General features: G+C 39.9%; 1 protein-coding gene across 3 annotated transcripts in view; it reads right to left on the reverse strand.

Moving 5' to 3' along the window:
• PPP1R1C (protein phosphatase 1 regulatory inhibitor subunit 1C) overlaps window positions 1-27,888 on the reverse strand; it is an 80,652-nt gene that overhangs the window by 41,383 nt on the left and 11,381 nt on the right. For 2 of the 3 annotated variants that reach the window (XM_032783778.1, XM_032783777.1), the window contains exons 3-4: window positions 4,877-4,914; window positions 956-1,016 (exon numbers count right to left, since the gene is read on the reverse strand). In XM_032783778.1, the coding sequence (XP_032639669.1) occupies window positions 956-1,016; window positions 4,877-4,914 (99 nt within the window). Of the gene's footprint in view, window positions 1-944; window positions 1,017-4,876; window positions 4,915-27,888 lie in introns of all 3 variants that reach the window. The other variant, XM_032783780.1, reaches the window with a different exon arrangement.

Consider the following 27,888-nt stretch of genomic DNA (forward strand, 5'->3'; position numbering starts at 1 on the left):
TTTATTAGAAGCAATAGTAGCTGAGGACACTCAGCAGCTGGCAGGAGACACTTTCTACCTTGCAAAAATGGACCTTTGCCTGCATTATGAAAATGACCCAGTGCTGACAATAAGTGTCAATCAAAGGTGAAAGTGAGCCAGTTCTGAACATACTTAAGCTGCAAATGTGGCCAAGGACAAACACTGTTCAGCATCATTTCAGAAACTATGGCTAAGTTCACTAGTCCTGATCACTACTTCCACTCCTGTTGCTCATATTCAGGTCCAAATTCTGAAAATCTCTAAGGACCAGATCCTTAAAGGTTTTTAGGGTTAACTTCACTTGAAATCAATGGGAGTTAGGCACCTAAATACATTAGAGGATCTGGGCCAAACCCCTCCCAGGAGATCCTGAGAATTCTCAATTCCTCATGATATCAGCCTAAGAGCTCTATACCTCATAGGATCAGATCATCATTGTGCAGCTTTGGCCTTCCATCCTTTTAGCAGATGCCCAACAGGCAGGATACAACACCAAGGAATGCTCTAAATAAGAATGAGTGAGCTGTATGAGCAAGATCCTGCAAACACTTAATCATGCAAGTGGTTCTATTCAAAGGAATGGGACTAACTGCATAAGTACTGGTCTGAATGATTTGGATCTAAGCATGTGTTACCACAGGCTGGTGATAGCATTTAGAAGTTGAGAAGTAATGACTGCTTTATACCAGTGCTGCTAGGATACTTCAAGAGGAAAAAGTGGAGGGAAATTAATTCAAAGTATGAAAATGCATAGATAAGATGCACAGGTAGATAAGAATTAAAGCAACCAATCATTCCTGGGTTGAGTTATCCATGGGCAAATGTACTCATTGTTTATCTAGTTGTTGATTTTTATTTTAGTGAGATGGTGGAAAACCAGTGGGCAGCAACAAAACATGCATTAGCATAACGAGAAACAGTACCTGAACAGTACCTTTGATGGCAGGAGGAGTGTACACACTCTGCTTTCTCTGCTTAGGGGAGGCGTTCTGTGACTAGGAATAAGAGAAAGAGGTTAAATAAACATAGAAGGAAAGTGTCAAACCATGTCAGACCATTTCCTGGGCGGGTGTGGAGGAAATCAAGTCTGCTGGTTATAAGTTATGCAGTCTTTCTACATTGCCTCTTTTACCAACATGGCTTGTATTGTTCACATAGCCCTTTTTCCCTCTGAGTTCCTGTTAGTTCTGCTCCAGTCAGTGGTAGACAATTCAGACAATTATTATCTAATAGGGTGGTGTGGTTATTCTGGATATGCTTCCTGTGTGTTACAGTAATATTTCATGTAGCATGCCCTCTTGAATAAGGCATTTGCACTTCTGATAGAGAAATATCCATGTTACTTGGAAAACAAACTTGGAGATTTGCAATTCTGGGAACACTTTTCTTGCCTTGTGGCATATATTTTGTTCCCCTTTCACCTGATTGCAGCCAGCCCTATAGTCGATATGGGTCTGAAGTAACCCCCAGAAACTGAATACATACCCACCTACATCTACAGACTTTGTAGCCTGTGTTGACATCCCAAACTAGAGCACCTTTACACCGTACAATTGCTCAGAATTCACAAGGGTAACTGTATCAATGGCAAGAGTTCTTCATAAAGAAGGTATGTTGTATGAATCAGATTCCAGTTCCTGGGATGCCACCTACCTATATGAAAAGCCATGATTCGATACAAAGAGTTGTGTCTAAGGCCTTGTCTACACTTACCAGTAGATTGGCACTGCTGCAATCAAAGCAGCGGGTGTCAATTTAGCAGGTCTAGTGAAGACCCACTAAATCAATGGCAGAGCACTCTCTGGTCGACTCCAGTACTCCATCTCTGTGAGAAGAGTAAGGGAAGTCAACGGCAGAGCACCTTCGGTCTACACAGCGCGGTGTAGACACTGCAGTAAGTCGGCCTAAGCCACATAACTTGGGTCAACTTACCGCAGTAGTATAAACAAGGCCTCAGTTGCAGTTCTTTTGGTTCCTGGGTAAAATAGGCCCAACTTTGTTTTAAAACAAGCCTGAATATAAAGAAGTATTTTTCAGCATTAAAATAAAGTAGCTTATACAACTTACATTCCATATAAAATTGATACCCATATGGGAAATATATCTTTACATGAACTGAAAGAATGAAAGCTTTATTCAGTAAAAGACATACAACCACATAAATAAATAAATAGTAGAAGTGATAATCCAAAAGAAAAAAGCCTCCAAAAAAGTAACGTTCACATGTTCAATTCTAGAATAATTAAAGAAATACTGACATTCATAAAAGTGCACAAACAAACTGATGAGACACATTTTTTTCCAATAGATTGTGACTGGGCAACAAAATGCAGATGAAATTCTCTGTTGAGAAATGCAAAGTAATGCACATTGGAAAATATAATCCCAATTATGCATACAAAATGATGGGGTCCAAATTAGCTGTTACCACTCAAAAAATATCTTGGAGTCATTTTGGATAGTTCTCTGGAAACAACCACTCAATGTGCTGCGGCCATCAAAAAAGTGAACACAATGTCGGGAATCATTAAGAAAGGGATAGATAATAAAACAGAAAATATGATAATACCACCATATAAATGCATGGTATGCCCACATCTTGAATACTCTGTGCAATTCTGGTTGTCTCATCTCAAAAAAGATATATTAGAATTGGAAAAGGTACAGGGAAGGGCAACAAAAATGATTAGGGGTATGGAAGAACTTCCGTATGAGGAGAGATTTAAAAGATTGGGACTCTTCATCTTGAAAAAGAGACGACTGAGGGGCAACCTGAAACAAGTCTCTAAAGTCATGAATGGTGTGAAGAAAATGCATAAGAAATTATTATTTACCCCTTCATATAACACAAGAATCAGAGGTCATTCAATGAAATTATTAGGCAGCAGGTTTAAAACAAACAAAAGGAAGTATTTCTTCACACAATGCACAGTCAAAGTCATTGCCAGGGGATGTTGTGAAGGATAAAAGTATAACTGGATTTAAAAAATAATTAGATAAGTTAATGGAGGATAGGTCCAGCAACGGCTATTAGCCAAGATAATCAGTGGTGCGACCCCATGCTTTTGATTTCCTTAAGCCTCTGACTGCTAGAAGCTGGGACTGAACAACAGGGGATGGATCACTCAATAATTGCCCTGTTCTGTTCATTCCCTCTGAATCATCTGGCATTGGCCACTGTTGGAAGACAGGGATACTGGGCTAGAAGGACCACTGGTCTGACCCAGTATGGCCGGTATTATGTTCTTATTGAAACTCTCCTAAACAATAAATAGTTTAAACATTCAAATTATATGCTTTTAGTGGGGCTTGATGTAAGGGAATTCTGCTGACACATTTAAGTTTGGTACAACACTCAGGCCTTGTCTACGCTCAAAGTTGTACTATACCAGTATCTAACTAATACGTAACTATACCTGAATCGCTAAAACTATTGTGAGGATGTAATTATACTGGTATAAAAGTGTCTATAACCATCTATGGAAAGGGACTAAGCTATACTGGTATAAGCCCCCTTTATACATGCATAACTACATCTATAGATGCATAACTACATCTATATTAGGAGTTGTGCAATGTATATCTAGTTTCATAAAATGTCACATCACTGACCAAAACAATTATGGAGGTACAAAAACTGGATAGACAAAGCCTAAGAGAACTATTCTTTCATCTTATCAATTTCCTATTGTATTTTATTATAGTGATGCAATGGAAATTCATCATTTTCTTAAGTATTCACTGGAAAGGCCTCTTTATATTTCTCTGTGTGTTAGAGATTAGTACACTGTCAGTGTATTTTCTAACAGATCTAGTCTTTCAACAGACATTAATTTAAGTTGGCGCTTAGGAAAAACACTTTCACATAAATATGGCCAATGCTATTATCCTATTATATCATAATGGATGGAAAGATGCTGTTTATGAATAAAACATTTGTTGTATTCAAAGAGTGCTCTTGATGCTCTGCGTGTGACATGCCGTTGCTCCTCATCACAGCAAGGCTTCAGGAGTCTGTATTTGGATCTGTGTCTGAAACAATACTGCCCATTGCTTTTTAAAGCAGTGCTTGCCTCCTTAAAACATCAGAACAAGAGAAAGAGATTGAAGGGAGGTGGGAGAATTTGGGGGAGAAAGAGATGGGACTGGAGGAGCTAACCTTAGACTTCATTGCAAACTTAATACTTGAGCTAATGTCCATTGAAGTCAATGGAAAGATTAATTGATTTCAATGAGCACTAGTTCTGGCCCTGATACAGAATTAGAAAGGAAGCTTGCAATCCCTAATCTCCCCTGCACTACTGAATGGCGTTTGCTGTGCTCATTGGCCTGAATAGAGACTAATGGAGAAATTGACCAGAACTAAAGGAGCAACAGGTATTTGTACAAAGCCATTTATCTAGAACAGGGGTCGGCAACCTTTCAGAAGTGATGTGCCGAGTCTTCATTTATTCACTCTAATTTAAGTGCCAATAATACATTTTAACCTTTTTAGAAGGTCTCTCTCTATAAGTCTATATTATATAACTAAACTATTGTTGTATGTAAAGTAAATAAGGTTTTTAAAATGTTTAAGAAACTTCATTTAAAATTAAATTAAAATGAAGAGCTCCCTGGACTGGTGGCCAGGACCCGGGCAGTGTGAGTGCCACTGAAAATCAACTCGCACGCTGCCTTTGGCACATGTGCTATAGCTTGCCTACCCCTGGTCTAGAAGCTTCATCCATTAAAAGCTGTGTCAGTTATGGAAGCCTGGTAATATAAACAATTGTATAAACCAGCAAAACAAGAATTAATATATTTCAAAATGGTTGTTAAATAATAGCCCATAATTTAAAAAATGTAACTAACTTACTTCTCCTTGTGAGTTGTTCTTTCTCTTCTCATCTATTTCTATAAAAGGGAAAAGATTCCATTAGAGAAAAGGGAGTACCAAAAACTTGTTTTTTCCAGGGTAAATATTGTGAACCGTATTCTGATCTCAACAGTATTTCCACTGTAAATAAGGAATAACTCCACTGATTTACAAGTTTCACTAGCCTTTGTCTGTCCTGTAGGCCAAAGAGATCAACACTCTCTAAACATATAAATGCTTTGGCCAGATTTCCAGAAGTGCTCAACACTCAACAGCTCCTTTTCAGAACAACACGTGATAATGAGCTCTTTTGAAAATCTGTCCCTTAGATTGCAAGCCTTTGGGACAGGAACTTCACCTTCTTTTATGTTTGCAAAACACCTCGTAGTTTATGGGTACAACTAGAAATTAATTAATAATCATTCATACCAACTACAAGCTGTTAAATTATTAATATAACAGCAAAATGACATCACTGAAGAGTACCTTATAATTATACATAAAATTAGCAATTCTAAATATAATTATTTCTAAATTTAAAATTTAAAAGTTTCATGATAGTACACTGGTTTAGGGTCAGAAGTGACCATGGAGTGTTTCTTGTTATTACATAGTGCTGTTGGTTAATTTACATGTTATACACTGTCTCCATCAATGATCTAAATTTAATACTTCTAAAGAAAGTAAATACCTCCTATAATTTATGTTACACTGTGCAATGCTGTGCATGGGATAGGAGGTCAATTGCATCCTAACACCTATTTGCAATCAGTTTAGGCCCTGTTGCATAAGATTTAATTACCTTTCTATTGTCACAACTTGCATGTTGTTTGTGGTCAAAAAGTAAGTTGTCAATCCTCAAGGATGATTCGCCAATTACTACACTATCTCCTGGGCAAGACCTTCGACGCCACATAATTATAGAGCTCTAAAATAAAGTGACATTAAAATATAGTGCAACAAATCTCTCACCATCAAGACAGATGGGCCCCACCCTAAGTTCTTCCATCCTAAAATGCCCCTGTGCACTTCCCTCTAAAGTCTGGTGAATTTGTGCATGTGTACCTGAAGAGAAAATAGGGCCCAGTGTGTGTGTGTGTGAGAGAGAGAGACTATTGTATCAGAGCCAGGAAGAATTTATTTAATTAATTTATTTATAGTGTTTTCTATGGCACTCATCTCTTTGGTATCTGAGAACCGCACAAACATTAACTGATTAATTGCAATTCCTTCACATATGACTGCATAAGACATGCATTAAAAGTACTGATATTCCACTGTATAAAGGATGAATTAAAACAGGCCCTAAATATTAGAGTTCATTCCTAAAGAAGGGGGCAGCCTTGGGCCAGCAGATAGGGTGCTAGGCTCTGAGTGATGGGGCCTGTTCCTGCCACTGGCCTGTTGTGTGACCTGGGGTAAGTTATTTTTCAGTTACCTGTCTATAAAATGGGGATAGGGATACTTACCCTTCTTCGTAGACCTCTTTGAGAGCTAAAGATTGAAATCACTAAATAGGAAATCATTAATGTGGGTAAGAGAGACATTTGATTTCAATGGTGTCAGTGGTTTTTCCCCACTTTGAACTTTAGCGTCCAAAAAGTGGGGACCTGCGTGATCATTTTTAAGCTTAATTACTAGCTTAAATTTGGTACGCTGCCACCAGCCAAAAATATAGTGTTTGGCACACTTCCTGTTCCCTCACAACCTTCCCTGGGGAACCCAAGACCCAAACCCCTTGGGTCTTAAAACAAGGAGAAATAAACCATTGCCCTTCCTTCCCCCTCCCCCCAGACTTTCCCCTCCCTGGGTTGCCTTGGGAAGCTACACAGATCCAAACTCCTTGGATCTTAAAACAAAGAGGAATTAACCATTCCCTTCCTTTTCCCCCCACCAATCCCTGATAAGTTTAGACACAATCACATGAATTCCAAAACAAGGAAAAATCAATCAGGTTCTTAAAAAGAAAGCTTTTAATTAAAGAAAGAAAAGGAAAAAATTCTCTCTGTAAAATCAGGATGGAAAATGCTTACAGGGTACTCAGATTCATATAGCCTCGTGGGACTCCCCCCACCCCAGCCTGAGATTCAAAGTTACAGCAAACAGAGGAAAAAATCCTTCCAGCAAAAGACACATTTACAAGTTAATAAAACAAACATAAGACTAATCCACCTTTCCTGACTATACTTACAATTTAGAAACATGAAAGACTGATTCAGAAAGATTGAGAACACCTGGTCCCTCTTAGCCCCAAGAGTGAACAACGATCAAAACAAACAACACAAACAAAGACTTCCCTCCACCAAGATTTGAAAGTATCTTGTCCCCCCATTGGTCCTCTGGTCAGGCGTCAGCCAGGTTCACTGAGCTTCTTAACCCTTTACAGGTGAAAGAGACATTAACCCTTAACCATCTGTTTATGACAAATGGGAATTGAGTGTGTCAAGGATTTTCATGATCAGGACCCTGTGTTTCATTTTGAGCTGGCGTTTGAATTAATCCAAAGCTCAGAACAAAGGCTAGTGAAAGCTGAGTTTGGTGACATTCCATCTTAAATCTGCTCAAGATTGTGAATCTCGCAACAAAACTTGAGCTGAACCTTGGGCTGGGAACAAAACCCGCAACCACTAACATTTTGTCTGGTTTCAAGTTTCATTACTTAAGGCTTGCACAGCTCTACTCAACAGAGCCTGCACTTTTGCCGTTCTTTTCAGCAGGGTCACATTACACTTCTCAGCAATGGACATTGCTGCTAAACTAGCCTGCTCACCTTATTCACAGCTGCACTTACACTGAAGTCAGTAATATGAACAGCATTTGACCATGTGTGGGTTTAGAAAAAGCCACTTAGTTGCTCTAATGCAATCAGCACCAAATATCCAGCATAGCACCTCTGTGAAAATCTGGGAATGAAGAAAATCCATTCGATTATTTTTTAATGAAGTCCCTGAAATCATATGACCTGATTGTGTTTGCAATTTCAGTAGAGTGGGGAGATCAGGAAACAGAAAGGAGGGGATCCAGCTTAGAGCTAAAGGAGACAGGCTTGGGGGAGCAGCCACAAACAGTGCATTCAATGAGTTGAAAGGTGAAGGGAAGAAAGAAGAAGGAGCCATGGTTGGAGAGGCAGTGGTGATGGAGTTAAGAGTGGGTAGCTTGATATCATTACTAGATTGCTCTTTGGGTACTATCTCCCCTTGAGAGAGTTCAAGGAATGGTTTAAAACAAGTCATAAATATTGGAGCTGATTAATAATGAAAAGTGAAATCCTGGCCCCACAGAGGTTAATGACAAAACTACAGTGGGGCCAGGATTTCACCCAAGATCTGTTATGATTATACAGAAAAAAAGACATTTATTTGGACTCACATTTAATACCCTGACAATTACTTCATTAAGAATGAAAATTATTTTGGTCAGGCTTTTATGATTTGAAATTCAGGCTATTTACACCTGATATAATTTCCCTTACAGATTTCATCACATTCTGTTATTTGTAAGTATTTTTTGTGTTCTTCCATCATACAACTACACATCATTTTATTACATTTTAAATCTGAACATATGGCATTTTTCCATACTGGATTTTAATGTGGCATATTAGAAACGGATTTGGATAGCTGGGAACAGACTTGTATGTACCTAGGATATTTTAAAGCAGATGCACTCGAAATTAGTGGTGAAGGTTTGATTTGAGTTTACCACACCTGTGCTGAAGAAAGGTGGAAAGAGTTTGTCGACTCTTAATAACATTTGAAGCTCAAGGGATTCTAAAGTCATGTGAATTAAGTAAAGCTCAGTCTCTGGCAGAGTAAACAAAGACTTCAAATATAGGGCTTCATTTTGCTCAGTGGTTTCAGAAAGAGCAGGGTTCCATTTTTATAAACCCAGGGCTCAAACCTGAAGCCCTGAGATGGGCACTTTTATCAGTCTATCTACATAAATAACAGTCTTGCATAAGGCCTGATCCTGAAGTGAGATTCACGGAGATAGATCTTTGCACTTTTGTGGAGCTCCACTGAAATCAAGGGAGGTTCAGACAGATGCAGGAGTCTGGCTGCCCAGATCCCATTTCAGGATCAGAGTCTTGCTCATTGCAAACTCCCATTCACTTTCACTGGCATTTGAGGGAAAGGTGCAAGATTTGGCCCAGTGACATTTCTGCAAAATGGAAAGAGACACATTGGGGAATTCTTTTATTGAAAGTCTTCAGCGCAGATCAATTTCTAATGCTTGTTAGCACAGACATATCCTCATACCCACATCAGCATGCAGTTAGTTGAGTTGCACCAGAGTCACCCTGTTATAAAAGAGGTTAGAAGCTGGCCATGCTCTGGGTGGCAGTCAGAATGACCACAGATATATTTGATTATCAGTTCCAAGCAAATCTCTATTAGTTTTGCAAAGAAACATGACCATCCTGTGCAGAGAGCAATGTGGTCTCTTTAGAATGAGAATGGAGACAGGAAACGTGAGCATTACACATCTGCCCCCCTTCCCTCTTCTCCCATCGGATAGACTTAATGCACTCATGGCGACTGTGCAGGGCAGAAGCTGACATATTGTAAATGACTTGGCCTCTGATCTCACCAGTGGGCTCCCCAGTGGAGTCATCCTGCAAAATCATATCTCAGCAGACTAAGTAATCTGCTTCCTCCTCCACTCGTAAGAACAAATTAAAAACCTCTGCTGCAGTTTTCAGTTGGGCACAGGGAAGGCAGAACAGGTTGCAGAGAGCAGCTGCCCGCACAGAAGAAGCTCTGTGAGTGGCAGGTATAATTGCTGAGAAATATGTGTGCGTGCCTGAAGTTCACTCTACTCCACTAGGAGGCACAATTGGGTCACACTAGACTCTCCCAGCAACCTTGTCCCTTGCAAGATTCCTGTACAACAAAGGATCAATTTCTGCCCTGGGTTCAGCCTGGGCAGCCCAACTGTTTATAAAACAGCAGAGAGGAAGGATGAATTTGCTGTTATGACACTGGACTGGGACTCAGGAGTTGAATTGGTTGAAACTGTTGGGTTCCCGCCCCCCAGTGAAAAAATTTCATATTTCAAAAATTTTCATTTAATTTTGGTTGGGTTCATTTGTTTTACTTTGGAGATTAAAATCGTACTCTCTTACTTTTTTAATTTCAATACGCTTTTCCCATTAGAAAAAGGAAAGCCGTGAAAGAGTGAAACAAAGTGGAAAATAAAGCACTTGCAGTCATTTTCTAATTTTTTTTACCCGGACGAAAAAAACCAGTGTCACTTGGTGCTTCTTTCTCTCATTTAAAGATACAGACCAGCCAAAATTAGAGAAAGTGCCACTTTGAAAAGGGAAAGTGCTACTTCCACTCATTTTTACCTTGTTAAAACGTTTCCCCCCAATTTTCTAGTGGAAACAGGGAGAGGCCATGTTAATGGCAGTCAGAAACTTAATCCCCAGAGGCAAGGCTGACATTTTTTACTCCAAAATAAATTAGTTATTTCATCAGTTTAGTCTGTAAGACTGGTTGAAAAAATTCTGTTGAAACTGGTTTTTGATGGAAAATTGGATTTTGGCCCACAAAAAGTTCATTAAAAGTTTCTGCTTTATTTGGAAAAGTTAATTTTGTTATTGAAAAACCATAAACTGGAAAGTAGTTTTAGGCTGAAAAATAAAACCTTTCACTTTTTGGCTGAATTTTTTGTGTGTTTTGTTTTCACTAAAAGGTCAAAATTTTCCACTTTCTGAGCAGCTCCAATTGTCTGTCTGTTTCTGAAGCAGCTGCATTCCTATTTCACTACTCCTCCATTTGGGCTTGGCTTTTTCCAGGCAGTGAGAAGTGCCTGCATACATTACTACTGCAAGAGAAGACACAGTGGAGCTAAACAAAGTGATGGAGCCCCAGGGAAATGGGTCTGGATAGCTGATGGCTGGTTTGGGTGCACAGTGGATATGGTGCTAACGGCCTGGAGCATCCCTCAAGCCCTTTTTACATGCACATCCCTCCATTGCCACATGGAGAAGAGGCTCAGCCACCAGTCTGTGGTGCCATCCTTCAATCCTCCTCCAGATATGCCTGCTTTTCAATGAGGCTGGGGGAATCATCAGCTGGAGGGTTTCTGGCTTCTTTGCTGGTGCTAGCCCATTGGGGGCGCTAAGCAGAAATACCCCCTCCCTCATACACACACAACGCATACTAATAATAGGAGGCCCCCTTGAGCTGCTCAGAGCGCTAAGCAACTGTATAGTCGGCTTATGCCTAGTGCCAGCTCTGCTACTTTGTGACACTGGAACAAGCAAAGCAGGTAGAACAGAGCCAGGAATCTGGCTTATTATGTGAAACGTTACATTGGAAGGGATTTTAAATCTTAAACTAGAGCGAATCAAAGGTTACCGCTCCTGGAAACTCGTTCAACCAGTTTTTGTTTCATTAGTATTCACTTGTCAAAATTTCTTTCTAGCAAAATAATGCCATGTCTCTGAGCGAATATGAATTGGTTATTTTTATGTGAAATAAATGGAACAAACGCTGATGTCTGTGAATTTGACTTGTGCTGAAATTTTATCATTTTCTTAGGTGGAAGAAAAAAAAAGATTCACTTCTTCTTAGTTCTTTATGTCAACATGACCATCTTGGAGTGTGAATGAGGCAAAGGAAGCCTCTCTGACTAGGGGACATGGAAGGCCTTGATTCAGGCACTCAGTGGACATGGTCTGTTTGGATTTTCTGTGTAACTTTATGAAAGTCCCTTAGGCCCATGTTTTCAGAAAACTGCATCTGCAATTGTGCACCTAAATTGTACAGACAATGGCTGCAGTTACACATACAATCTCAGTAACTGCATGAGAAATGACTAGTTTCTGACATAACTGGTAATTTCTCGTGCCACCTATGGGACAGATGAATGTTCAATTTTCTGAAAATGTTGGCTTGCCTTTGTATGCCTTAGTTTCCCCCTCAATAAAATGAGTGATAGCTACCTACCTGTTTTGAGGGGATGTTATGCAGCTACATTAACTGGTGTTCAGAAAGCATTTCAGATGGAATGTAACTTAGAAATTCAATGTCTTAGTATTATTTATTTTCTGCCTCCAAAACGGCCTTTATTTTCCACACAACCAAAAAATCAAGCCGATTTCAAAAACGTTACATTCTCTGCTCTTAACCTGCAGTGAGGATTTTCCATGCTGCTCTAACCACTTCTCAAGTTATCTTGTTGCATGGCTGAGCTAAGAAATTGAAAAATATCTAGTCAGGCAAATATGTGAAACACTTTCATAAAGTGAATTGTCTGGTTTCCTTTTGTCTATGTCTCTTCAGGAAAACTCTACTGCTGAGGCGTATGTAATTTCATTTAATTACTAAGAAATACGGCAAATCCTGCTGAGCATTAGTGTGTGCCTCTGTAAACCTCTGCACTGAACAAGTGCCTCATTAAACTACAATATCCCAGCTGCCAGGGTAAGTGTAGCTGGAGGCAGTTTTTTCCTCCTTTGTTCTAGGGCTGACAAGAGAGTAAGTATTCTACAGTTCCACTGCATTTCATACTCTAATCAGCATCTAAATTATTGCTTGGTCTTACAGGGAACCCTAAGAACACGATTTGTTCAGGAAATATTAATAAAAATATAGGGTAGAAGCACCAGCCCAGGCCCATTCTTCCCTTGCTTCTTCTACAATGTACTGGTGGTAAGTTGGTAGCATATGAAACCTACTGTAGTGTGTTGAGTCAGGCACCTTCACCAATGGAGCTCCTGGAGTTTAGGCTAGGAGAGACTGTATGGATCAATGCCTTGCGTGCACAGGGGATTTCTAGAGCATAGTGATGTTAATCTGAGAAAACAGAGTAAGTAAAGCAGTGGCACAGTTGGCTGATGAATGCTAAGAACCCATAGGAGTCAGTCACCCAAGTTGCCTGTCATTTTTAGGCCTTTATCCTGCAAAGAGCCTGACTTGTGTGAACACTTATGCCTGCCCTGAGCCCCACTGGGACCAATGAGATTCTGCAAGGATTGATCACTTTCCAGGGTCAGGGCCTTAATCAGTATTGCTTTAATAAATTGCATCACTGTTGGTGGCCTTTACAAAAGTCATGACAGTAGAAGCTAATACAAAGTTATACGCCATGGCTTTTCTAAGCTAGTGACTAGGCTGCCTGTTCTAAAAGAAATAATAATAAATATTCTGTATGTATTAGGTACCAAAGCCTCTGAATACCTTACTTAAAATAAAAATAGTTAAAACATACTTAATGACTCAAATTAAATCCAGGCACTGCTGTAAAGTAATGTATTCAATCTAGACCCCTACTCCTGAACCCACAGACATCTACCTGTGTTTTACAGAATTTACTACTTGTAGGAAAGGATTCTCCAGCTTTATGTCAAGGTAACTTCAATGGGGTTGATTTCAGCATAAAACTGAAATACCACAGTTACCAGCCCACAGAGAATTAAACTCTTTCTACACAGTTTTTACCATATTATAGAATGCTATGCCAAGGATAGAATTCTCTCTTCAATAATTTAGGATGGTCCAAAAGCCAATTGAAAAAACATACAATTTTCTATTAAATTCTATAGGACTTTTCCATAAGGCAAAAACGGTTGGGACCTGCAAGAAGAGCTGCAATGTAATGGTGCCAGCGCACTCCTTGAACACTGAGGAAGGGGTCTCCATTGAAAATCTGGCATAAGCTACTGTGGAGAGCTGCACAGGGGCGGGCCAAGGGATGGACCGTTGGATCTGAGTTGGCACAGATCAAGTGGCATGGAGGGGCTCGGCATTGCAATCTCATGCTCTAATCCCAGACAGGAGGCTAGATTTAATGTCCCTAACCTACCTGCACTTCTCCATCATATAGCCTGATGACTCAGGCTGTATGTGAGAGAAATGCATGTGCCCTGGTGTATTGTTAATTTAGCTCTAATATTTACATATTACTCTGCACAATAGACACCAGCCCAAACACAGTTGACTGAAGTGTCCCCATACCTAATCAACCTCAACACAGCCTCACTTTGTACACTATATAACTCCAGAACCTCCTGGCTCTTTATCCCTGCCAGATGGTTTCTAAGACCCATTAACACCAGGAATGCCATAGGTCAGATGGACCAGCTAGTTGCCCATTTAAAAGCTTTGCCTCCAGATAAATTAGCCTGATCATGTTTGCCTAGTTATGCATTTCCGGTATCAGACATTAAGGAGTAAACATTAGCAATGCTGACCAGGAGCAACCATGCTCTTTGTTAGAATAAATCCCATCTAATAGCAATTTTTAAAATTAACATTAAAACAAAAAAATACAATAGAGCCATTTCCTCTAGACATGCTAGTGTCTGCTGCAAAGACAGCCCCATTGGACCAAGCACAAAATCTGGTAGGAGTGCTGGCTGCACAAGAGGGGCAGCAATACCTAGTGACCCAGGGATGACTGCATAATAATTCTAGATGTGAAACAAAACCCTCTTTCATAATTTACAAGGATCAACATTCCCCTAAGACATATATACTGAGACTCAAGGGAATATGGAGCCATCTTACATCTCAAAAGTAAATCTTGATGCATTTGTTTATAACATTAGACCCTCAGAAAGAAGTCATAGTGCCTAGTTCACCACTATGATTTTCCAGCTTTATTCTAGTGTAGCTCATGGAAATCAATGGAGTTGCACTGGCATAAAACTGGAATATCACAGTGGTGAATCAGGCCCACAGTTTTACCCCCACCACACACGCATAGATGACTTATTATAATAGGTACAAAAATGTCATCTTCTTTTTGTTGTCATCTTTTAATTCTTCCCCAGATGGGCCAAACTTTGATCTGTTACACTGGAGTAAATCCAGGATAATTCCCATAATCAGTGGAATTACCCTAGATTTCTGTTGGTGTAACTAAAATGAGCATTTGAGCCTGGGCTTTTTCACTCTCCTCTCCACTTCTTTGTGTTTTGCCATCGACTTTATGCCACCCCAAGAGTCTACCTGCCATCCTGGACACTCTAGATTGCACTCTACAGCATAGGCACAACTTCTGTGTTTCACCCATCTTACTAACCACTTTGTAAATTAAGAGTTTCTTTAACATGCACAGTCAGGAAGCACGCACGCATACATGCATGAGTACAGGAAAGACATTGCTTTGCACTGAACTTATGTTGAGCAATTCCTACTGGCATGCTTTGCCACCCCTTCTGCTGTTAATCCAACTCTTCCCTTGTTGATCTCTTTAAACTGATAGAGACATTTGGTAAAAGGCTGGCCTATTTGGTAGGATCAAGGTTTCATCCCCTCTATCTGCTCATTGTTTTAAATATAAGTTTTTTTAATTTACTTTAGATCAGAGGGGGAAGGGCTAGATTTTGGCAACATTTTTTAGTCTCTGCCCAAAACAGCAGAAAGTTTGTATTAAGGATTATTAAGACTATGAACACTGGGGTCTTAGAGTCCTCTAGGATGCTTAGCAGATATGCATCAGAATTGGAGCTAGTCAAAAAATATTGAAATGGCAACAAAAATTGTAATAAAATTTTTTCACAAAAAATGGCAAAAACAACTGATGGAATGTTTTCAGTTGTATTTTTTTTGCCAATTTTTGGTCAGCTCTAATTACAATAAAATGAGCCTCAGAAAGACTGTTGGCAAAGCTTGTATCTTTAGAAGATTTTTCAAATATAAGAGCAGTCTCCTGACATAAAGTCACTAATCAGTCATATGGGAGCAATTACAGGCTTAATATTTCTTATGTGAGGAAGGATCAACTCGGGGTGAGGAGAGACACTATTTTAAAATAAATCTCCTGTTGTAATAATTGATGTAGAAATTGGCTTTAAATCACAATGTAAACATTGCTAATTTGAACTTAAGGCCTCTTAGCAGTTCTCAAAGCAGCACAATCTCCCTTTGTGTGAAATAAAGAGAGTTGCCTTTCAGTTAGGGAGTGATAAATGAGTGAAACTGGAATAAGTGAAAGTGTTTTTCGTTTCATGTCTCTAACATGTCACGTTGTGTGCAGGATACAGTTTAAAATGTCTTACTAGCAGAGATAAATTATCAAGGCTAAACAATTCATTGAAACATCAGGCATAATTTAGAGAGAAACTTCCTCGCACAGAATTTGCAATTGGTCAAGTGAAGAGAATTCTTCAGGTTTACAGAAGGGAGAAGTCCCTGAGAAAGCCACAAGGTGTCACTGTGTACAGAAGGTGCATTTCAATGTCTAAAGGAGAGTTGCTTTATAGCTGTGTCTAATTATTTCATTCTGAAAGAATATCAGTTTTGAGACAAAGACATTTTTCCTGTTTCCAACACAACAAAAGTAAAAGTTTAATCATAGACCCTCAATGTTTCACATATGCCAACACTGTACCAACATCTATTGCATCTTGAACACCTAGAAAAGCTTAAGAAAATATTTCAGAGACTGGCACTTAAGGGCCTGCATCAGCAAAACAAAAACAAACAAACAAGAATTCTCTGCTCCCTGCCCATGTGAGGGGAGCAAGAAATATAAACATATAAATATAAATGAAATCTTGGCTTCCCCCAAGTCAATGGAAGCTTTGCTATTGACTTCAATAGTCAGGATTTCATCCAGTGTAAGGAAGTGTTTTGTCTCCCATGTGCTGGATAATAACACATAAGGACTTCATGCTTGTAAAATGAAACTAGCTCTTTCTTAAGAGAACTATTTACAGGGATGCTTCAATTGCAGCTATATGCTCACAGAATGACTTCCTGCCTACTTCCCTAGACCCTTCCATTCTGCAGCCTGTGCTGCTCCCTCCAAGTTCCATGAAGGTTGCTACAGAAAAGTCCCTAAACCTACAGTAGTGCAAGGATTCCATTTCCTTAGATTCATCCATACGAGCTTTATATGAATTGAATTTAAAATGTTTCTTTAAGGAGCATTGTAGCATTTAGTTAATCAAGCTAGCTCATTGGCAGAACACCTTCTAGATATATAATGGGTGCTTATTTTTAAATTTTTTTTTATCCCCTACATTAAATCATGTTTTTGTAAGAAGTTCTGTCCAACTCTTCATATACAATATTAAGGTTCAGCTCTGATTAAAAACATTGTGCATGCCACAACATTTATATCTGAAGATGGAATATAGCCAGCAACTGTTACTGTTAATTTCCTTCTAACTTTGTGTTGGACTGAAAATCCCTTTGATGTTCTAATGTTTTTTTTTTTACAGAGTTCTGATCTCTCCACCCTGGACACACTGTTCTGAATGCTAGATAAACCTTAAAGATACCTGAACTTTGCACTAAATTAATGGATTAGCAGATGTGTGGACCTATCATTTCAACTTTTTCCTCTGGGATATATTTATTATCTGGTTTTGTACATGCCTTTTAGAAGAAGGATTTATTCCTAACCTTTTATTCATCTATTATTCTCCTTCACTGAATCATTTCATTACTGATCTTTGTAAAGCATAATGTATATGGTACTAAACCTACAGTAAAACACATTAGAGCTATAGCTCCATAAATTAGATTATGTTTCTTCCTATCTATAGCTAATCTAAACATTTAGGGACAGATTTTTCCACCTTTACTCACATTGATTAGTGCTTTATTCTACAACTAGTCCTACTGATTTCACTGCTTGGACTTGATGCAGTAATTACTAAATGAAATCTTATAGCTAATCACAGTGTCCATAAAAATCTATGAATCTTCGACTCAGTGAGAGTAAAAGTGACAGAATCTGGCCCTTGGGTGGTATTTTACTAGTTAAATGAGTATATTCTAACTACAGCAAATGCAGGAAAGGATCTTCATTCAGGAAGTATTTGCACGTATACTTAAATTTAAGCAGGTGCTTAAGTGCTTTGGCAAATTAAGGACATGCACTTTACTGAAATTTCAGTATGAAATCTAAGCAAAATGCATGTTTCTTTGGCAACCTCTACTGTCAAAACCATGTTTAAGAAAACTGTTTAAATGTTTCTGATAACAGATTTGTCTTGTGGTTTTGACTTATCATCAGAGGAATAGATTTCTATACCACCAAACTACTCTGCAGAAAACCAGCAACAAGAAACTCAACTTCAGTATCAGGGAATCTGTCATTGAGTATGCTGGCATGGAATGATAGCTGGGTGTCTACCAAATGACAGATGTTCATCAGTTCTGTGTAATAAAGCACTTTGAGAGATCAAGGTATTCAAGCTGTACCTAGGTCTACTTTATTGAATTCTACTAATTATGGATTAGATTCTAATTTTCTGAATATTACATTACTGCACAAGTAGGCTCATTTCAATGAATGGAATCACATCTGGTGTAATGCGCACCTTATCTGAGTAGTAATGTGGCCCTAAACCTCTAAGGAGAGAGATAATACTGTGCCATGAATGTTCATTAATCTATAATTAGTGTCTTGGCCAAGATTTAGGAGCCTAAATTCAGGCTACTATGTCTGAAAATCTTGGCCTACATATCCAACTGTAATTGAACCAGGAATAGATCATTCATCTTTTCAATGAAGTAAGATTTTGGCTTTTCTCTGACCACTCTCTTAGCAGCTTGCAGCTGAGTGTTTAATCAGGAAAACTTCTACTGAGCTTGAGTAAGGGCTGACTAAATAATGATGAAACACAGAGATGAAAGTAAGCCAGTACGGCTTCCCCAGGCTGGTGATTTAAAGGGCCTGGGGCTCCCTGCAGTGGCCAGAGTAGAAAACAACCACACGTGCAACAAGGCTGCATAATTTCACCTGCATATGACAGATACCCTATCCTGAACATGAGGGAAATGGGGTGTGAGCTGCACGGTGATCATCCAGGCTGATATTCTATAATCTGTGCTGGGACCATTGCCAGTTTAAGGACACTGTAATTAAAAACTCACAGCTGACCTGTGTCAACTGACTCAGGTTTGCAGGGCTTAGGCTGCAGGACTGTTTCATTGCAGGGTAGACTTCCAGGCTTGGGCTCTAGGACCCTGCATGGTGGGAGGGTTCCAGAGCATGGGCTGAAACCCAAGCCCGGGAGTCTACCCTGCAGTGAAACAACCCCGTAAACCCGAGTCCGCTGGCATGGGTTAGTCACAGGTTTTTAATTGCAGTGAAGACATACCTTAAGTGACTACTAGAGACTATTCACAGAAACAGATTTTACTCTTTAAAAAAATCACACTGGATTCTTGATTCTAAGAGTTATATTCAGGGACCAGAAACACCACCATGAGATCAATGTGACCAGTCAAAACATTGACACAGCCTGATCTTCAAATTTTGCTTATTAAACATTTGCAACTAGTGGCTTGTGAACCCCCATGCAATAGTTGTAAATAAATGAATCCATTGCAACAAATACTTTTGAATAATGAACCCATTTGAGAAAACTGTAACATGTTATTGATAATTTTCAATATTTTTTTCAACAGAAGAAGAGGCTGAACTAACTGAAAAATTATTCCCTCAGAGTTATGTGCTCAGTTATAATAATGAAATAATAATAATAGTTAATCCTTTCTACACTGCTTACTTTAAAGAAAAAGATCTTCTGTTGGATCTAATTTAAGTGTCTTATAGGCAGTTTGACAATATAAATACCAGTGAGGCAACACAAGAAAAATGAATTGCTAATATAAATACCATACCAGCTGGACCCCATGATGTACATTTTGAACCATTTCCTAGCAGCATAGTGTACAAGAATCAATTATGATGAAAAATAGCTTACAATTGGCACAGGGCTGGCAATCTTTGTATTGGAGTTACAGCTGTAATAACCATCATTTTGAGCTATTTCATTCTTTTCTCTGAACTGTATGAGTATTCCAACCTCTAAACTAAAAAAAGTCAAAATTGTTCACATCATGCTATGGCTCATAGAACCATCAAAATACATTTGAAGCTGAATAACAGACCATTATATATTTTGGAGAAAGATGACAATTTGCTGTGGAAAAAGAAACAACAAATACATATCATAACAATAGCCAGTGGTTTGAGCTTTACCCATTATTGGAACCTTTGTACCTTTCCTCCTTTTTAAATAATACCGCAAGGATTCCAGTAACAACTCATTTTATAGCTAGCTCTTGTCAGCTACTCTCTCAATTCTTACCATCATAAATTTTGCACATTAAGCTCCTCAAATGCCTGTATCAACAATGCACCAAGCAAGTTCTTACTAGTAAAACTCTTTGGCTTTGAGGTTTCTGCTACAGAAAGAGGAGAGAAATATAGGTTACTTAAATTAATTTCTCATTTCTGTATATAGGTGTGTTCAGAGTCCACAAATTGAAGCTCCATAATCCCGTAGGCAAGATGAACGTGACCAAACTGGATGGATTTAAGAAATGACAAGACAATAATCTGTTAATTTAAACTAAAACAGTCTGTGATTTCCTAAGACTGAATCTTGACTAATCTCACTAATACCAGAGATTGGAAAGGTTATGCTTCAGAAATGACCCTGTATTTCTTTATGCCAGCATCTGTAACAACATGATCAGGAACATGTCACTGTGATTCACATGGAATGAGTTGTCCCACCCCCCTAACATGATATGCTATATTTATTAATTTCTAAATCACACACTGACATCGATTTCTGGATTTCTGGATTCTGACAGTGGGTTATCTAAGCACATATATTTCTGCGACCTACTGTGTGTTACATGAAGATGATCAAAATTAATGTTTGATGAACCTCAGAATGTCTGGGTCAAGATTTTTAAGATTTGGGTTGAGATTCAGGATGGTTTATAGGTTACAGAGTGGTAGCCGTGTTAATCTGTATCAGCAAAAACAATGAGGAGTCCTTGTGGCACCATAGAGATTAACAAATTTATTTGGGAATAAACTTTTGTGCGCCACAGCCCACTTCATCGGATGCATGGAGTGGAAAATACAGTAGGGTATAAATAGACAGCATATGAAAAGATGGGAGTTGCCTTCCCAAGTGGGGGTCAGTGCTAATGGGCCAATTCAATTAAGGTGGAAGTGGGCTATTCTCAACAGTTGACAAGGAAGGAAAAATCACTTTTGTAGTGCTAATGAGTTTGATGTAATCAAGGTGGCCCATGGTTTATGTTTTCCTAGATCAATTTCTAGATCATCAAGAAGTAGCTCCCACCATTCCAATAATGAATAGATTTAAAAATATTTACTGACATCAATAGATGGCTTCAAGACAAACCCTATGGAAATTGCACAATATATATTTTTGCAAAACATAACCTGCAAAAGATTCTAGTGTCCTGTGATGGGGTTTACAGACCCCGCATTAAGGCTGAGATGGGGAAGGGTTGGAGCAGTACTGGGCAAGGAAAGTTCCTCCCCTCAGACACTGCCAAGCATGCTTCTGGGGAAAAGGTCAATATAACAAGAACTCCAGCAGTACAGGCAAGATGGGGAAAGAGAAGCTATTTCCTTTAGTAGTGCTGCAGCAGGAGGGGGAGAAGAACCATGTAAGGAACACCAAAAGGACACCTGCATCAGCCCCTAGATTGTGGGAATGTGAAGCAGAAGACTCTACCCTATGGCAGGGATACCCCACATGGAGGCATCGGGTGTGGTAGGCAGTGGCCCCAGGGGAAGGTGAGCAGGAGGTGGGCTGAACCCAGGCTATCACATGCTGTTTCACTTTCAGACCCCTGGGCTGTGACCCGGTGGAGCAGGAGGACCTAGCCCCCCTACCCATCCCAGATTCCCCTACTCCTAGCCCTGGGACAGGCAAGACTATGAGTTACTGGCAAGGAAGCCAACCCAGATAGACCCCATCCAGTAGTTCTAGAACACATTGAACTGAAAGAGAGACTAGAGTCGGAGGCCCAGAGCACTAGGCCTACTGACTAGACAAACAATCTCCCTACAAGCCTTTTCCTAAAAGTGTTCAACAAATCCTTTCCCCATGGCCTTACCAGGGATTCAGAAAGTGCCAACAGACAACAGGATTGGTGTAGATCTCTTGCTCATTGGATCTTCATTCCCAGAATGGTATTGAACTACACCCACTAGAGCTCCATCTGCACTCCCAAAGAGATGTATCTGCAGGCTGGGCTTAGCCAGGCCTAGAGAAAGGTTGGATCAATAGTGCTGTGACTCCATCAGCCAACCTCTTCACACAAAAATAGCATTAAAGATGCAACAGCACAGACTTCAGCGCAGGCTAACAGCAGTGTGAGTTTGTGTCCAGTGTCCTTTGGCGTGCTTGTGCAGTTCTAACTAAAGCCCATGCTATCACATCTTCACTGCTATTTTTATCCACACTAGTTAGATTAAAGCTAATGTGGGTTTACCTACCCAAACCTATAATAACACCTCTATTGCAGCACAGACATATACTAAGTGACAGGACCTCAGCAAGGTTCACAAGCAATGCTTGCAACTTGCTGAAGCAGTCTTTCCTATGTCTCCGAACGGTTCCTACTGAGAGGCTTCCACAGGATCAGGGTAAGAATGGAACGTATCATGGAGCTCCCTGCCTTATTTGACTCTTCACCTGACTAGGTCCTCCCCAGAAGGTTCTGTTGAGCCTATCTCTTCTCTGCTTGTGATAACAGAATGGGGAATATGGCCCTTAATAAAGGACATGTCTTCCTGAAAGCACATTAAGCTTCCTAGCACCACTTACAGCCTGTCAAAAATACATTTTGGTAAGGTAAGCTCTAGAATAGTGAGGCACTTGTTGATTAGTTATAGTATGGGCGCATTCCAAACATTAATGAAAACACAAAAGAAGGGAAATCACAGAACCTTCGTGCAGTCTTCGTCACATTTCTGTTCTATTGTTTCCAATGCTGAAGCTATTTGCAGTAAAAGAATACTGGGGTAGATGTGCGAACAGCTGGGGGTGGAAATCGGAGCAATATCTAACCCTAACCTTGCTCCAAAGCAGCCCTGAACGTGGCAGATAGAGGCTTGACTGGCATAATGTTGTGTCCTAGCATCCAGGCTGCTCTAATTTTCACTGGGAGACCAGACCAGGTTACAGCCAGTGCAGGATCAGGGTGTGCAAAGGTCAATAATACACCATCTTTGCACATGTGCCCCATCACCTCCTGAGTTCCACTCTGCATTCCTCAGTCACAGTCAAGCATCTGGTCCTATATATATGGCAAGTTTTGTCATCAGACAATTTTACATTTTTGTCCAGAGTCTCTGAATTTAATTCTACTGTATTAAATTTCTACTCTCCATTTATTTCAAAGCCTAGCTTCAAGTACTGTTAATGTATATAAAAACACAAGCTTTCTCTCAGGAAGCTCAACAAATGGATCTGTCATGACTGATGCCTAAAGTACAAAATAGGTGTCTTCTGAATACAATGAGGTTAATGCTAAAAGCTGGTTATTTATCCATATTATCTACCTATCTCTGGTTTTATTCTGCACTTGTCACCATGGTGTCTGTGAGTGCCTAGTTACGCACTAAATATAATACAAATACTTTGATTAGAAAAGCTAGCTAGTTACAGCTAGGCCATATTGAACCTTCCCCCTTTTTTTTTTAGTTGAAGTCCCCTTCGAAATCAATTAGGAGTTCCACCTAGAAACTGATGACACAGTCCGGCTGAGTGTATATCTCCTAGGATCTTGGGACAAAATATTAAACTCTGTGAGGGTAAAGAGGTGAATGGTTGTTATCAAAGTAACTTTCTCACCCTTACCAGTGTTCTGTCACTGTGCATGCTACTGTTATCTCTCTGAAATGACACTGCTATTAGTCATGTTAATAATGCACCCAGATGATAACAGAAATAAATAGTCAAAGGTCATCAGTCCCTGACAGTAAATTATAAAGCAGCTGGAGATTTGTAATATGAAGCCATATATATTAAAAAATGGCATGCAAATAATCCCCTAGGATCGAAGAAGGCTGTTTCTATGGTGCTGTTGTATAAGATTGAGGAAAACAAACGAAAGGTACAAGGTTCAGTTCTAAAATTATTTTCTTTACTTTCCGATTGTTCCATTTGTGTTGAACCCAATCAAAGTGCGAACAGACAGCGTCACGGCACTTACCAGAAACAGAAATTTCAGATCTGCATGATAGCACCCAAACGTGTGTATTGTATCTGAGGGTTTGGGTCAGCCCTTTACATAGTTTGCAATTTGGATTCAGAAATAGGCTTGGATTCCAGACTTCCCCTCCACATAGACTGCAAAGTTTTTTCAAAGATGGGGGCTGGTTTATGTTCATGTCTACTTTTGTTATAGTTTTTGGTTTGGGGGTGGGAGTGTTGGACTACACAGTTAATGACTACATCCAGCTACCACGGTCAAAAAGCAGGTTAAAAAGTGTCACGTGTCATGAAAACTGTTCCCATGACAAAATTTTGATTGCTAGTATAAGCTTTAGTTAATCATTACAAGTGAGCAAATAGTGATAAAAATGTCCATGGATGCTCATCTAGATTAAGAAGTGAATTCTGATTGGCCATTGCTCCCCACCTTTTTGTGTTCATCCCCAGTCAGCCCAGCTTTAACAATATAAACACTTTCAGAAAGTATTTGAGCTCAAATATTCACTGAAAGTATATTGTTTATTTCACAATTTGCAAATTAAGAATGTAAGCTACTTGCCTATGTCATGAGATATTGTTTCCTTTCTCATATCCGGTGAGTCATAAAACTAAAAATGAGATTCCAAACTGCATATAACAGTTGAATATCCACCTCCAGCTTTGTCCAGTGTTCATTAGTCACATTAGTTATCACTGCTTTAGGGTCCAAACTTGCTTTCTGTTACTCAGACTTGGGGTACGCAGCTGAGCTCCTTGACCTCAATGTTTCACTTGGGCTTTGGCCCCCCACAAAGATCTGTCCTCCTTTCTATCTCCAATCGTCTTTGAACTATTGCCGAGATCCCGTATTTCATGGCTGTGTGAGGTTGAGATGACTTAACTGATGGGGATTGATTAAAAATAAACAGAAAAATAAATCACATGCTTTCTTCTTGAAGTTACAAGACACACAGAGATCTGTATTACGGTTGTGAGAACAAATCAGGCCACACTTTGAAGCATGATTGTTCATATGGGAAGGGTCTGAATCAGCCAGGAGAGGTCACTCAATATATGAGTGTGAATAGCTTTGATATTTGATACTTTCTTTTTCAGTGACACATGAAGGGATCAATCCTGAGAGGTGCTAGGTATCTGCACACTCACTGCAGTTGGTGGGAGTTGCAGGTGTTCAGCATCTCTCAGGGTTTGGCCTTTAGATTGTATTCAAGAAGAGCTGGTGTTCAAAGGGTGTTTAAGGCCTGGTTGAGGGGGATGAGAGCTACGGAGGAGTGTGCATGCTCGGCGCATGGAGCATGTTTGGTTTTCTACTGGAGCATCTATCGCTGTTGTTGGAGGATCCTCCTCTGAACGTCTGTACTCAAGGGAAGGGCCTCCACAGATATTCTGTCAGAGTTCAGTGCTACAGTAAGGCATCCCTGTACCCTGGGACACGGCATGGAATGGACACCAACATTATAGAACTGATAAGAAATATGGCCTCTAGTTACCATCAGACGATGTTGTGCAGTAGGAGTTACATGAAGCAGTAAGGTCTACCATAATCTTTTGCATGTATGCATCATTTGTTTCACTCCCTCCTATCAATGCCCCACTTTTACACAGGCCCAGTGATGACTTGAGGGCATGTCACTTCTCAGCAGAGATATTGTGTTGTATACCCAGTATGGTTCAGGAACTTAGATTAGAACCTCTTTTAGGCTAAGATCTGGGCCCTGAGCCTCAGCTCGGCAGAGGCACACACAGTGCATCTCAGGAGAGGAGTGCAAAGGCAGCATTAAGCTGTCTTGGGGCTATGTGCTGAGCCAGCCCCCCATTCAAGTTAGAGAAAGCTGAAGGCTGCTTTCCTGTATACTGGCTACCTGTGACTGCAAAGGAGTGTTACAGCAGCTACCCACCATGCCCTGTACATCAGCTTCAAGGAGGGTTGTGGCATAGGAGGCATTATACTGGCTCTATGCTCTCCAAGGATCCCTCTACACAGGGCTCCTTCCTGGGCCAGTTAAGCTGCTAGTTGTGGTGCTGGAGTTGTGTAAAGCAGCTGTGATGCAGCTAAGGATCTGAGGCCCCGGTCTCCTTTTCATCTTCAGCACAAACTGCAGACTTTGGGGACTATCTAAATAATGAACCCAATGATACGTGTTCCATGAAGGCTAAAAAGCCATGTTTCTGGTGAATGTTTACATTCCAAACTAATCCATTTGTGATCTCAAGGAATAATATGGAGGTATTGGAGTTTCCCTCACCCAATTACTAAGAAAGATAAGTAAATTACAGGCTAAAAATTGAAATTGAGGATAAGTCAGTAAGAGGCACTAAAGCTTCCACAAGCAGCCAGCGAGCCAGCCATTGGGTAATTACATTTGACAAAACTCTATAAAAATATTGAAGGGTGAGGGGGACCCACTTACTTTTGATTTCAGAGAGGTAGCCCTGCTGAGATGTCAAACTTCACCTCTACAGAAGCCATCACTGAAGCATCAGAGCTCAGCTAGCCTCTGTCTTTATTTCCACTTGTCATTGCATATACTTCCTGGCAAACACCCGGGCAATGCTTTGAGGGTCAGACTCAAATTCCATTGAGCTCAATAGGAGTTGGGTCAGGCCCTGTGACTGCAAAATTCTTGAAGGTTAAATCCACTCTTGAGATCAGCAAAGAGGGACATCTAAAATATCTTCTGTAATATCTTACTTAACTAGCAGCTACTTACATTGCACCCAGCTCCATGGTATCTGAGACCCTCTAAGATGGTCCAAAATTCAACTGCTGCCGTGGCTTACTCATCCCAAATGCAAATCGCCTCCCTGTGTTTGCCATGGAGCAGAAAATGTGCCAGAAGTATAAAATCCTCACTCTCATCAAAAGATTGAATGTACTTCCTGCACATGTAACTCTGGGAGCGTCTGCTTTTGCACAAGTACTCAGCAAAGAGAAAGCTTTTCATGCCTGCACTTTGTCGTTAATGTTTGGAACATGTTAGCTGTTTAGAAATATTTCCTTTCTGGGCTGTACTAAACCCAGCTCAAATGCAGCTTTCCTGAATTTGTAGGAAAGCATTGCTGAGCTGTTTTGTAAGAGCCAGATTCTGTCACCCTTACATTGAATTGGGTCTTCCTCTATGAGTTGTCCCACTAATTACTTGCTTAACAAAGCCTTGTATAGTATAAGGGTCAGGTAAGTAATCTGAACATAAGCTGTCATCTAGTACATAGATGGGGAAATGGGATGTTTTACCACTGTGAACATTTTGATCCTATTAGAAGGAGCTATACAAGTACACTAACGGTAGGATATTTATCTCAACTGTAGGATTTTGCTTCTTGATTCTGAAAATCCCTTTGACATACACTTATTCTTCTCTTGTTTTCATCAATGTCACTGTGCCATCCGGCCCTGCTAAAACAGTAGCTGCAATGCCGAATCTGTACCAGTGCTCCTAGTATTGCTAACATGATTGGAGCTGCACCACTATTAGCAGGGGAGGGGGGGACTGTTCATTTTCATTGCTCTTTCCATCTGTTCCTCAAGTCACAGAGTTAAATTGAAAGCAGAGCCAACTTAAATGGTATTCAGATATAGCATGGAGCAAAGCCAATTGCTCTGACTTAAAAAAATTAAGTAAACAGTAGTTGTTAATGTCAGTTTTTAATGATTTACTGCTTTTCTGAGTATTTTATAACCAAGTTAGAAGCTCAGATTTGCAATTGAAAACAGCTGTTATTGGCTTACTCACTTTCAGCTTCCTGAACAGTGAGCAGTTAGGGCCTAGGCAGCCAGAAGTCTAATGCTGGGTATGCTCACAAGCTTCTCTCTCTCACCAACAGACGTTGGTCCAATACAAGATATTCCCTCACTCACCTCTCACTCCAATATCCTGGGACCCACACAGCTATAGCAACACTGCATACATGTGAAAAATATGTCAGAGCACTGTCATAAACAGATAGCTAAGGGTTAATGTTTCTTTTACCTGTAAAGGGAACAAAGGGAACCAAACACCTGATCAGAGGACCAATCAGGAAACTGGATTTTTTCAAA

This window comes from Chelonoidis abingdonii, chromosome 10 (assembly GCF_003597395.2).
Source record: "Chelonoidis abingdonii isolate Lonesome George chromosome 10, CheloAbing_2.0, whole genome shotgun sequence".
Classification (NCBI taxonomy): domain Eukaryota; kingdom Metazoa; phylum Chordata; order Testudines; family Testudinidae; genus Chelonoidis; species Chelonoidis abingdonii.